The following is a 14,078-nucleotide window of genomic DNA, read 5'->3' as shown; positions in this document are numbered from 1 at the left end:
CGGCATGTGGTGCTGGGGGATTGAACCGCGGTCCCTGATGCTTTTGCTAAGCTTGTTCTAAGTAGGTGCTTTAGACCACTGAGCCATCTCTCCAGCCCTCAAAACTTTCTTCTCATTGAACAAAGAGAAAGTAGTATATAAAATAGTTAGCATAGAGATGGTATTTTTGAACACAGGATGCTCACTCTCCTTGAACAGGAAAAAGGTTTTATATTAAGAACTTTACCAAAGACAACACCATAAAGATGTGTTAGCAGACAGAGTTCTGAAATAATTAAGAGGGAAAGTAGCTTCCAGCTCAGCTACACAACTTGTAGACTGAGTTTATGTCACTTGCCTAGCCATTTTCTATTGTCCATTTAAAAGTGAAAAATAAAAAGTAAAACTAATGTGGGTTTTAAATAATTTTCATAAACATACTAAATAAGTACAGATCATGAAAGCAAAATCTCAGTGAAGACAAAATCTCAGTGAAGACAAAAGCAGTATTTAAGAGTCTTACCTATGAACTCAAAATAAAACAAATAGAAAATAATCTAATCCAATTTGGGTGCATAGGCAAAGATTTTGTGAAGGAGATACTTCCAAATGGATAGCTTCAAATATTTGTTGCTTAAGGCCTTGAAGTAGCTATTTCTCAGCTGCCTCCTACAGAAATTGCATCTAGACTTCCCCTCAGCTAAAACTATCTGACTCATTTACTTCCCCTGATCTTTATCCTTCAAACATATATATCCTGGAAGATTCCCAATATTTTCTTACATAAAAATCGATTAAAATATCTTCTCAAAGAAGAATCTGTAAATCTGAATTTGCCGTTTTGCCACACATTAACTTTCTACTCCAAAACTGGACAAAAAGATCATTCGGAAGTTAAAGTCCACTTTACTTAAGAATCACTTTTAACTTTATTACTGGAGCGTTTTTTTTGTTGTTGTTGTTGTTTTGTGGTACCCAGGATTGAACTCAGGACCCTGCACTTGCCAGGCAAGATCTTATTCTACTGAGCTATCTCCCTAGCCCTACTGGGGAATATCTAGAAAAAATTCAGAATAATTCATCATACTAAAATAATGATGATTGGGCTGGGGAGATAGCTTGGTGGAATAAGTTCTTGCCTGGCAAGCGCAAGGTACTGAGTTCAATCCCTAGTACTGAAAATAAATAAACAAATAAATAAAATAATGATGATCATTAGAAAGGAAGAAATATTAGTTATCCAGTTGACTGCTTACTTGAAAATTGAAAATATTTTCTCAAATTCTGCTCAGAAGACAAAATATTACATGTTGTATGTGATAAAGACCTTTCAAACATTCATTTTGTTCTAGAACTCCAAGAAAAGCTCATGATGTATAGAAAATAAGGTAATAATAACTGTAAAATCTTTAGCTATGCATTTTTACAATTTCTTGTAATATTTTGCTTGAATTTTACTGTCTAAACAGCTATTATACAGGATAAAAGAAACTAGCACATTCCACTTGAGCTATAAAAAATAAACACATAAAATTTTCAGAAGCACTAAAATTAGATCATGACTTTAGGTAGGGCATTTAAAAATTATACCTATATGTTTTACCTTTCTACATTCACTGCTATATCCAAGAAACAAAATATGAAGAATTCCGGAATAACCTTCCTTGAGACAAGAAGATGAACCGTGGAATATAGGATTTATATTATATTATGACCTTGGTATACAATTTTCACATTGTGCTTTTCTAATTGGTACATTGCATACCTTATTTTACACTAAACTGTGCTTAGGCAAGGATCCATTTTAGACTTTTCAGGCAAACAGCATATCTATAGCAAGGTATGATCATCAACAGGCAGAACAACGTAAAAATTTTACAAAATGTATTTTTAATTACACCTAATATTTTATGCACATGCAAACCTATGTAGAAAAACTAGCTAAGTTTTACAACTGTAATCTTTTGTTTGTTTATTATTTCTTTTCTAGGGGGAATTGCCCAGTGTTCGCTCTAAGTTCCATGTCCTTTTTCTGCTCTTTGTGGCCTGCATGTTTTTTGTCAGCCTTGTGATTCTATTTGGTTACCATTGTTGGCTTGTCAGCAGAAACAAAACTACCTTAGGTAAGAATGAATATTAAGAGTAGGGAAAAACACATTAATGTATATCAGAGTGACCTGCAGACTGTTCCCAAGTAAGAGAAAAAATACCTAATGAAGTACTTTAACTGTGTGACATCCTGTTGCCTACAAATAGAGTCAGACAAAAATGTATATGGTGAATGAAGCATATAGACTGAAGAAAGTATTAGTGAATGTTCTATGATGTGTACAGTTTAACAATTCAAAAAAATTTTAAAAGGCACTCACATGATGAAATGAAGGGAGGAATCAATAGAGAAGGAAACATTAAAATGGTGCGACATGCAGATCCATAAAGATAAAAGAGGCCAGCCAAATAACTCAGTGGATTAAAGCACCTGCAACCAGGCGCAGGGGCCAGGGGTTCAATCCCTGGGCCTGCCATGCCAGCCCCGCCCCCAAGGGCACACTGAGATGGCCATTGAGACTGACCTTAGTGGCATGCACCTGTAATCCCAGCTTTTGGGAGGCTGTAAACAGGCAAATCATTACGAGTCCAATCTAGTAGTGAGACCCTGAACACCCTGTAGACCCTTCCCTAAAACAAAATTAATTAATTAATTATTAATTACTTAAAGATAGAAGAATCTTTTATTAAGTGCATTCCAAAACAAAGTCCTGAGAAAGAAGCTAAAACAATAATGAGAGATCAGAAGTCTCAAAAATATCACATCTTTGAATATCTACATTTATCAAGAAACCATGTAGGAACTCCAGGAGTGACATAAACACATTGAACATGTAAGTCTTTAGAAAATAAGTACAATAAGTAAACATTTTTTGCTGTCAATTACTCAGTCCTCTAAGCTTATTATTATCTGGAATAGTGTATTTCTGATGATTCTGGGGCAATAGTTTTTTAATATGTGGTGAAACAAATATTTAAGTGGTCTGCAGATCAGTACAGAAGGAGTGAGGAGGAACTTTTCAACTGTTGAATATCTACCAAGGATAAATTTGATTCAAAAGCATAAAATGTTTGTTTCAAAAGCCACTGTACTTTAAGAATTTATTTTCTAATAATTGGTAGGTGGGAAATTATTTGCACCCATTTTCTAAATCAAATAGGTATGTAGCACTTAGGTGGTAGGGTGGACAAATTAGCACGTTTGGCTTAGAGATGTTATAATGTAGGAAGTACTTAAAGCTTCATAATAAAAGGCCTGAAACTAAGGGAAAAATGAAAAATGCCGAGATACAGCCAGAGTCCAACAGAGAAAGTGTTGTTTAATGGGATAAATGTGTGTCTAAAAATAATGTGCACTAACATGCCTCGATTCTCATAGTTTCTGAGGTGATTACAGCTCATCCATTTACATTTTATCAGGAGTAAAACTCAATTTCTTACATTGCAGGCTTCAGTATGAACATTTTCATTTCTGAAATGTTTTCACAACGAAATCAATGTCATTACCATGTCTTTATGTGCCATTACTTTGGTCCCAGCTTTACAGATGGAGACCATTTGGTTGTTTTTGCCACTTAGATTCAAATAAAATACTGTTAAATCTGTTCCTTCACTCCTTAGATCCAGTTGTAAAAATACATACTATACCTATGGCTGCTTAATTATTTCTACTGTCATGTGTTTCTCCTGCCTTTTAAAAAATAACACTACTAATTCTTTTTATTGAATAAATTTGCCTTTTATTACATGATTAAACTTATTTTTACTGTGTAGTGTAACAATAGCTGGCAATGAGTGGTACATACTACCACAGTGAAAACATGTCATAAAACCAAGTCACATTAGTGGAGATTTGTAAAACATAACAATGCTGAAATTTGTTCTTTTTATTTTTATTTTTATTTTTTTGCTTTTTTCCTCTTTTTGTCAACTCTCCTACCCTGTCCTAGAGGCCTTCTGCACTCCAGTGTTTACAAGTGGCCCAGAAAAAAATGGATTCAACCTTGGCTTCATTAAAAATATTCAACAGGTGTTTGGAGATAATAAGAAGCTCTGGTTAATACCTATTGGGGCCAGGTAGGTAATTATTACTATTGAAACAAGTTGATGCCAGAGCATGCCTTGAAGCAATGGATTCAATTTTGATTGTAGTATGAAGCAAGTCTAATATGACACTTCGTTCTCCAAGTTTTCCATTTCTCAGTTAGTAAAGACAAATCATGAGGCTATTCCATTTCTATGTCAACAATATAGGAACATAGGAATGGTTGAGTAAAAATATATAAACACAAGATGGAATATTATATAGTCAGTAGTAGTAGTTATAAATATAATGTCACAATAAGGAAAATGTTTACTGTGTTTTAAATGAAAAATATAAAATCCAAAATGGTATGTATACTGATTGAAAATATGAACAAATATATGCAGAAGAAATATACCCAAAACTGCTAAAATTTGTAAGCACTATGGTCTTAAAAATTATTTTTCTTTTCTCTACTTTTCATATTTGGACTTAAATATTAATACTACTTTTATGATGTACATAATTAAAAAGCAAGATGAAACAACTTGATTCAGAGATTGTAGACAGTTCTTATGACTACAACAGGAATGTAGGGGAAGTAATAAATGTAAAATGAGTACAAGCAAGCAAACTTTTGTCCTCTGGATGACTATATTATCCAGATTAAACCACGATCAACTTTACTACTGGAGCCGAGCTTCTTTATAGACATCTTGCATCCATTTAGATCTACTCTCAGACAGGGATACATTCAATGTTCACTTATTTGAGAAAATTTTGCTGAAGTTCAGTAGTAATTAAGGAAAATATTTCTCCTCCCCTTCACTTACTGTTTTGATACTTCTGTACCAGTTAGTTTTTATGGGCTCACTTATTTAAAATGTGATATATCCTGCTCTCCTGGATATAGGTCATCACACAAAGTAATATCACTGGGTTATACTATCAGCAATTTTCTATGCCCTATTTGTAAATGTGTACATGTAATTATGTACATGCAATCACCCCATTAAATAAAGGTCTAAAATGAGTCTTTTTGTGCCATAGAAAACTGATCAAACAAAAACAAAAGCCATGGCCTATTCATGTGCAAACAGCATACTTATATTCTCTATAGAATGAGATTGCTAAGATTTATTAATGTCCAGTGAAGTGCATTTATGAGCAAGAGGAAAGATATAGGTGATATCAAATGAGTAATACAAAAATCACTCTGATTTAACTTTGGAATACAATCAGATATACATATTCAAATGTTCACACTATGACCCTGAATACCCAGCACAACTGCAATTCCTTCCAATGTACCCAATCTGTTAATGGCCAGAAATTAACCAGGAAAGTGATCATAACTTACCATAGACAGCCACACAGTACGACCACATTTGATAATTGCATTCAAAATCTGTCCTCTGTAGAAACTTCACTCTAGCTCTTTCCCCAAGTTCCTAGTAACTTTTCTGCCAGACAAACCAAATCAAGAATATGGCATCTGGACATTATCAACAATTCACAGCAGCTTATCTCCAACTGCCTTCAATGATTCTGAGTCTATTCATTTTACTTAAAAAATTTAGAATCAAAACAGTAAGACAATAAGATACATATTGGGATCATTATCAATAAATGATACTCATAAAACTTGCTACATTTTACTGTGTTGGGCATTGGGGAAAGCAAGTTAAAGCTTTTCTTACAAACACAGTTAACACTAATGCAGACAAATAAGATATGAAAATTTAGAGCAATACAGCAGCTCAATGAAACTACTGTAAGAAACTATTTCATCATGGATAATTACTTTCATAAAAGTCTATATACCTGCAAAAGCTCACTGCCTTCCTCTCCTCACCAGCCCTGGTGATGGACACTCCTTCCCTATGAGGTCTATGAATGAGTCACAGAACCCATTGCTAGCAAATGAAGAACCCTGGGAAGATAATGAAGATGATAATCAAGGTAAGTGGACTGAGGAGAAAGTTCTTTTCTCCACTCGGCAAAACAAGCACTATAAGGACCATGTTAATACAACCAATGTAATGTGTAGTAGATTGTGTTTAGAAAGATTTCATAAACCTATTGGAATTTTATTTATCTTCTCAATGGAGGAGGGCAAGTATGGTCAAATTTATTTAGCACACATGGATAGCTTTGACAAGATTGACATCACCTTGTAGGCTCCTTACTAGCTTTGCTGTACCACAACCTATAGCTAGTCCGTAAATCAGAAAGCATAAGAAGCAAGGTTTGGTTGTTTTTGTTTGTTTGTTTGTTTGTTTTGTTTCATTTTGTTTTGGGTTTGTTTTTTTTTTTTGGTTTTTTGGCACAACTGGGGATTGAACTCAGGTTCTTGTGCTTGCTAGAGAAGCACTTATTCTACTGAGCTATCTCCAAAGCCCGAAGAAGCTTTGTGAATGCTTATAAACAATCCTGCTAGGTAATCACTAATGATGTTTTGGTCACATTCAAAACTTTTGTTCAATAAATGAGCAACAATTTGTCTTTGTCTACCTTCTATTCATATTGATTAAATGTTCTTAAATATCTTATACTCATTATGTTTTAGAATATTTAAGTACACTAATTTTTTTAAAAAAAATAGAGAAAAGCCTATACATGTATGTAGTAGTTGTGAAGGGAAACTAAGGAAGCAGAATGTTTCCCTTCAAAGTTTCTTCCACCAGATCATTAGGTCATCGTGAGACTTTATGTCAAGTTCTTAAAATTAAGTCTGTCATGTGTCTGCACTATCAATCCTATTCTTTGCCTTTACCTCATGTTATGCCTACTTCTAGGCCTCCAACATTTGCTCATGTTGCTAATTCCAGATAACAGCATTGGTACCCAAACAAGTCCAAAATCTACAAGTGGAAACATCAAGTCCTATAGTTCTATTTCAACATCCAAAGCAGTCTGTGACAAATTGTGGGCTCCATGTGGCTCCATCTATGTGGCACTTTGTGTTGGAACTCCCATAGCTTCTCTCGTAGTTCTGCATTGCTCCCTCCTTGCAACTTTCATTAGATGATCCACATTCTTGGTTTCCCAACCTTCTGGTGTTTTCACTATACATTAGGCTTCTCACTCTATGCTTCACACACTTTCCTTCCAGGGCACACTGCCTGGCCTCCTAGGTCTTCTGAAATCCAGGTGGAAGCCTTCTTAACCTCATATCTTGCATTATGCAAGTGCCTAAAACCAATGCCACGTGGATGATGCCAAGAAGTAGCCAGGTTTTCTTCTCTCTTGGCTGTAGAAATCTAATACCAGAGTATATAATGATTATGCACAGCCTATCCCTTTCACTCTATGTATTAGTGTATCATCTATGACAAGAAAAGCATTTTAAAAGAATTCAGCCATAAGAGAATTAAACTTTCTTTAACTAGCCAAAACTGCTTGTAGTTCAATTTAATGAAGCTAAACATGGATTCTAATTTCTTTTGATAATTCTAATAAAGTATATTCCAGGAGGGATGTTTTATCAAGTAAAATGTCTGTATACTATAAAGCAAAATGTGCTTGATTTCCTAATATAATCTTCTGATAATAATGATAACTAGGGTTTACAACAATTGATCTTTCTTGTCAAATGCTGAACAATTAGCTGGAAAATATTGTCTTCATCCTTCAGCATATGAAGTGGTTTATATATAAAGCTAATTTCCTTTTCCTTTATTTGTATAAAACTTCCTTTGTATAACATCTATTATTACTGCTCTGGATAGAATACATTTCTCACTTACTTTTAATATTGCAGTTTCTACTGTCATTACAAGTCACCTGTTAGAAACACAGAAGAAATAATGGAGTATTTATTGAAAGCATACTAAAGGTATGACATTGGATCAAAGAGAGGTGTTAAATAGTACAGTATCTGAATTCAAGTGTCTTATATTTATATAGAGAAAATAATAAACACACATGAAAAGTTGCCTAATGGAACACATTATAGGATATGTTATTGAGTGGGAGATTGTTAGGCTGATCCAGCAGGTATATTGTTAACAAATTGGGTGGAACATTAGACAGAAGACTAAGAGCAGTAGGTGATAAGGTAGTCCTGATGGTTTGTGACCTGAAAGATAATGTAAGAAAAAATGTTGTTTTAGAAAGTGATGAAAAGCAAACTTTCATCATATGACAGAGATTTCTCTAATACCTGGACATCTGAAAGAACTGGATAGATCCCTTGATCAGAATTCAAACTCTCCAAGTAACCTCCTATACACAAGAGCCCACAATCAGAAATGAGAGGCCTTTCACATCAAAATCTTTATTGTTCAGAAGAAGCCTGTGTTGGTGATATTCTGTACAATCATCTCCCACTCAGAAACAACCACTGAATCTTGTTTCAATAAAAAAGCTATTTTTTTCACTTAGTTCTTGTTGTGGTCCCCCAAAAGCCTCATATATTCAGAGGTAAAGCTTTTGGGATGGTGGTTGGATCATGAGGAGCTATAATTATCAGTGAATTGATCCATTCATGAGTACTATAGAGATGTGAGGCCTGCATAGAACAGATTTGTGAGTGGGGTTTCTTTAGAGGGTATGTCTCCCTACCTACTTCTCTCATATTTCTCTGCTTCTGGTTTTCATGAGGTGAACAGCTTTACTCCATTTGCCCTTCCATCATGCTGTTTCTTCTTTGTAGTCAGCTGACCATCGACTGAAACCCCAAAATCATGAGTCAAATTAAATTGTGGGTGTTTGACTATTTTGTTCCAGCAGTGGGAAAATTGAGTGATACAGTTCTTCAGGTCTAATGTAAAGCTCCTGCATTCTACTCCCAAATATACTTCTTTAGGTGTATCAAATTGTCTTTATCCCTGTACAAAGTAGCAGTAGGAGCGATAATTCAGTTATCTACCAGGTTTCCATAGCAGAATTCAAGATATAGTGACCTATGCTAACACCTTCTTAACTGGTCTTCTCATGGGTCATATACTTATGGTTAGATATTTGAAATGATTTAGCATGAATATGTAAGTGTATCTTCCAAAAGATATCTTCAAAACATTGCCTATGTCTTGCTGTATTTTGAAGATATAACTTTTAGAAAATTCCTTCTGTGTGGACATCAATTTCAATTTCGTGATCTCTAAGCTATATCTTGTTTCTACATATAGAAAATAGCATCATTCTAAAGTAGGATGTCTGAATGGAAAATGGGGGAATAAATTACCTGGGCAATATGATACATACATAAAAATTGTGTAACAAAACACAATACAGGATATGTTATTGGTTAGATGACTAAAACTATGAACTTTGTGCTTTGTGCTATAGAAATTAGAAAGAGGCAATAGCGAGACATTGTTGCTTTCAATCGCTGTTTTGGTACGAAGGGCCAGAGCCACTGCTCTGACTTGCTTGGTAGTCAGAGGGCAGCTTTTTGGGAACCACATGAGCCAATGGCATTACTCCCACAGTGGCTGGGGCTATGGATACAAGTTTTCTGGACGTCCTTCAGCCAAGAAAAAAGGTGGAAATTGCATCCCTGAAAAGTTGAAAGACTGTCTCCTAGTTGGACAGCGGATGCCAGGAACTCACTTTGTTGCTTTTAAAGTACCTTTGCAAAAGAATTTTGAAGGGAATCTTGCTTCAGAAGAACGCTTTTCTCTTTTGGATCTTTTCAACAAAATCCAAGAGCAAAATGAAGAGCTTGGACTGATTATTAATTTAATATATACTCAGTGCTACTATTAACCAGATGATTTACGAGAAACTATTAGTTAATTAAAAATTTGTACAGTTGGGCATCAAGTGCCTAATGATGGCACTATCTTTAAATTTTAGTGTGCTGTTAATAAATTTTTGCAAGAAAATTAAGATAATGACAAACTTACTGGTATTCACTGTACCCATGATTTAAACAGGACTGGCTACCTCTTCTGCAGACATTTGATTGATGTAGAAGGCATGAGGCAGATGATGCAATTGAATTATTCAATAGGTGCCTAGGACATTGCATAGAAAGGCAAAACTATGTTGAGGATCTTCAGAATGGTCCTATCAGAAAGAACTGGAATTTTGCTGTACCCAGATCAAGTGGTTTTGAAGACTCTGTGAAACTGGTCCACAGCAATAACAAGTCTGTTAACCATGGGCCAAGGTATAGCCTACAAAATCCACCCCCTTCCCGGCATTTTCATACCCAGACCCAGAACTGGCAACAATCAGTAAGAAAATTTTCACAAACTCAGAATGTTTACCAGAAAGGTCATATCCCTCCTCCTGACCCTGTTGGAGAGGACTAGGCACAAAGGAGATACTTTTGGAGTATGAAACCAAATGATAGCCAAACAGCTCTGAATAAGAGGCGGTATGCTGGTGGTTACCAGAGACTTTCTTCTCCAACCTGTTGGGGATGGAACAAGTGATACAGGCCTGTCCTGGAAATCTACCTGGTGATGAGAGCTGGGCTGAAGATTGCTGGAGTGACTTTCAGTAAAAATCAGGTCAAATTATTTTTCAGGTCAATGAGGTTTTTTAAAAAAAATTATTGCTCCCTTATGTGTGTTCTAGCTTAAAGAAAAGTTATGAGATATTACCTCTCTGCTTATAAATTCATATTAATTATAGCAATGTAAAAATCGATGAGTCCATTTAAATTTTTCTACAGAAAATGTTTTAGATCTGATAAACTTCCCTTGCAAATTATTTTTTAAAATTATATCCTTTTTTCTATGTAATTGCTTCAGATTAGATTTGTAGTATGAATCTTTTATTGTTTTTGTTATGTTTATTGATCCAGTCACTAACAATATTTTTTTCCTAACTGTCCAAATTTCTACTAAAATCTACCTAGAAAGACAGTTTATTCAAGCTAATCACTATTAGTATTAGTTCTGATATTTTTGTGACCAGGTGTTTTTTAATTTGGCAGTCAGTATTGGGATTTGACCAACCTCCTTGTACTGAATTGCCAGATGTGCCATCAAACACAAAAATGGATAAAAATGTTAGGTATTGTTAATTGGGCAAGAATGATAAACTAGTGTTGGTTGATCAGATGATAATTATCCTGATAATTTGATCACAAGATAAATGTCATCAAAGCTTGATAACTTTTATAGAATTACAGAAGTCGCTCAATGAATGGAATAATATGACTACCAATTGTCTGGAATATCTGGGAAGACTGTTATTCCTCTTTTGAACATAACTCTCTGGGATCTTTTCCCAGTTGTATCTTACACTGGAGTGTTGCTTTACCTCAGGAATACACAGGTAGGTCACTTGGGAGGATGTTCATCATTTTTGGTTTCAGAGGAAGCTAGACATCTTTACTTGCTTGAGAAAGTATCTAAATATCATGACATATACTAAACCTCAATGACTATTTAAGGAATGCTTGGACAACTCAGATTCATTTTTAAGGCCTCTTGATTTTAGGGATTTGTATCATAGAATGTCTGATATTTTATAACATAGATGTTTTATATGTAAATGTTGTGTGGAACCTGACCTTAAGGGAGTACTGTAACTCAACTGTTCTCCTTGCCTGTATCTAAATTCAATCATGTTGCTCTGCTTTACTGAAATAATAGCTCATAAAATTTTTTTCTTCTTGCCATAAAAAAATAGAAATTAGAAAGAAAAAATGATTGTTTTATAGGATAGACTCATCAAGAAAGGTTTTCTTCCTTATCTATTTAGATTCTTTTCAGACTTATTCTATATTCTGTGTTCTTGTGGAAGTTAGTAGAAGAGAGGGTTAATCCTTTGTGATGGGGAAAACATAATTTGTTGTGAAATTGTACTGTATTTTTAAATAGTTGGAAAGATTATAAATAATAAATAAAGGTAATTTTATATGCTAATATGGGAGAGCTAGCCTGGCAGATATTAAAATCACTTCTGAAAATTATAATCTAAACTGATTTGGGAAAGTACAATTGAATAGTGGATAACTGATCTATACATGTTGGTAAATTAAAGCCATTTATCTTAAAAAAGAAAGGTTTCAAAAAAAATAAAAATAAAGGTTTCCTAGAGGTAGAATTTGGTCCTTAAAGCTCAGTTTGGTTCAGGATGGGTGGAGGAGAAAGATGAGACAGACAGTGCTAGTAAGAAACTCACAGATTGGTGGCTGGGAATGGTGGCACATGTGCTTGGGAGTTTGAGATAGGAAAACCACTGAGAGTACGAGGCTTGCATGAACTATGTAGTGAGACCCTGTCTCAAACAAAAGACAAAGAGAAAACAAAACGAAACAGAACAAAACTCACCAATTGCTAACTCACAGGACCCCTAGCTAAGTGAGGGGACAGAAAGAAAATAACCTGGCTTTAGTAAAGTGTTTGAGAAGTAAGGGACTACAAAGAAACTCACAGAAGTCAGAGACTTCATCATCTTAATTTCATTACCTCTGAAAACCAAGTAAAATAAAGTCACACATAGAAATGAGTTGCTATATTTATTTGAAAGATAAAACTAAGTTTTGTTGAATGCCTGTTAGGTTCTGTATGACTTACAGGCTTTGCCACATTTTATAATCACAAGTAGTTTTGAGTTGTACATATTAAATAAACCCATTTTATACATGAGGAAACACAAACTCTGAGAAACACAAATTCACACAGCTAAGTGACAGACCCTAGCTCCAAAGTCCAAAACATAACCTCTAAATCTCTCCTTTGAACCTATTTCTTTAGGTTCAAAGTCTCTGTATCTTTAAAAGGTCCATTTCAAAGAAAGTTTTCTCAATGTCTTTGCCTCTTTCACCAGATATAAAAGGATGAATAAAAACAGGTATAGAGATCTGGGATAGAAAATATTATCCTAATTCTGGCACTTAGTTGAAGATGTGACTTTTGGAAAGTCCTTTTTCTCTGGACCTCACTTTCAATTCCGTGCTATCCAAGCTATCTTTAATGCTAAGGCATGATGTTTTATGACCATGTCTGATACTGAGGAGTCTGAAGTTAACCTGAATTATCATTACCTGATGTTTTTCACCAAATAGTAACTTACCTTTTTTAAAAAGAATGCTATTATGTACTAACTGTCCCTGGAAGCTTTTATTACTACTACACATTCCACAATCTGAAACAGATTACTTTTTTCATGTATTTTATTTGTGTATAGTTATCCCTCCTTATCACCTTATCTGGTATTTTGACCACCAACCTATAAAACACACTTGTCAATTGCTTTGCTTGAGAATAGAAATCCTAGGTCTCATGCCCAATGCATCAAACTTAATACACTAGGTTAAGGAGGGGCTTCTTCCTTGAAAAGCTAGGTAATTTTTAAGTTTGTAGTTTCCATTGTGTCCAGATAAGAGAATATTAATGCTCTCAGGTTCTGGAAAACTTAACAATAATATCACTGGTGCTCCTTTTACTGCTTTATGTATAAGTCACCCCTAAGCTCTGAATCAGTATGTATTCTTGAAGTAATACAAGTCTTCAAAGATTTCATTCAGAAAACACTTCCTGAGTGTATACTCCAATTATGGTACTGTGAAATAATGCAAAGATAAGCAAAAGGACACCTCTACCCTCAAGGAATTCACAGTAACAGGGAAAATAAGCACAGAATTCTTTTGTGCACATAAATATGGTGTGTGAATTTCCATAAAATCAATGCTAGAAGTTAGATATCTAATACAAGCTTATCATTGTGCTAAACCCTGTGTGATATATAAGGTGCATGTGCTATTGTCAGTGAAATGTAAACACAAAGTATATCACTGAAGGAGAAAAGTGTGTGGCTATATTTGTAGGAGTTTTGAGGAAGAGGCAGGACTTTTATTAGGAAGAATAATATCAGTATAAATTCTGGGAGATAAGAAATATTTTGAAACACAAGTGAGCATTATGGATTTGGGTAATCTTAAAAAGATAAGATTTGACCAGGTAGCCAAAAGTTTCATAGACTTAGTATAATAGGAAATAGCTAATTGATTTTGTGGGTTTGATTTAATACTGATATAATGAAAGAAAATTTTAGAAAGATTACTGAAGCACTGATATCCTAGATGAATTGGAATTTGGAAAGAGAAAACTGGAAAGAA

General features: G+C 34.6%; 1 protein-coding gene and 1 pseudogene across 3 annotated transcripts in view; both read left to right on the top strand.

Moving 5' to 3' along the window:
* Zdhhc15 (zinc finger DHHC-type containing 15) overlaps window positions 1-14,078 on the top strand; it is a 215,736-nt gene that overhangs the window by 188,360 nt on the left and 13,298 nt on the right. For 2 of the 3 annotated variants that reach the window (XM_004647319.2, XM_023707590.1), the window contains 3 exons: window positions 1,970-2,102; window positions 3,978-4,104; window positions 5,910-6,013. In XM_004647319.2, coding sequence (XP_004647376.1) covers window positions 1,970-2,102; window positions 3,978-4,104; window positions 5,910-6,013 — 364 coding nt within the window. Of the gene's footprint in view, window positions 1-1,969; window positions 2,103-3,977; window positions 4,105-5,909; window positions 6,014-7,814; window positions 7,890-14,078 lie in introns of all 3 variants that reach the window. The other variant, XM_023707589.1, reaches the window with a different exon arrangement.
* LOC105741120 lies at window positions 9,446-10,437 on the top strand (annotated as a pseudogene).

Source organism: Octodon degus, unplaced genomic scaffold, assembly GCF_000260255.1.
Source record: "Octodon degus isolate 3935 unplaced genomic scaffold, OctDeg1.0 scaffold00301, whole genome shotgun sequence".
NCBI classification, from domain to species: domain Eukaryota; kingdom Metazoa; phylum Chordata; class Mammalia; order Rodentia; family Octodontidae; genus Octodon; species Octodon degus.
The sequence above is the reverse complement of the archived record's forward strand: the minus strand, read 5'-3'. Positions and strand labels throughout refer to the sequence as shown.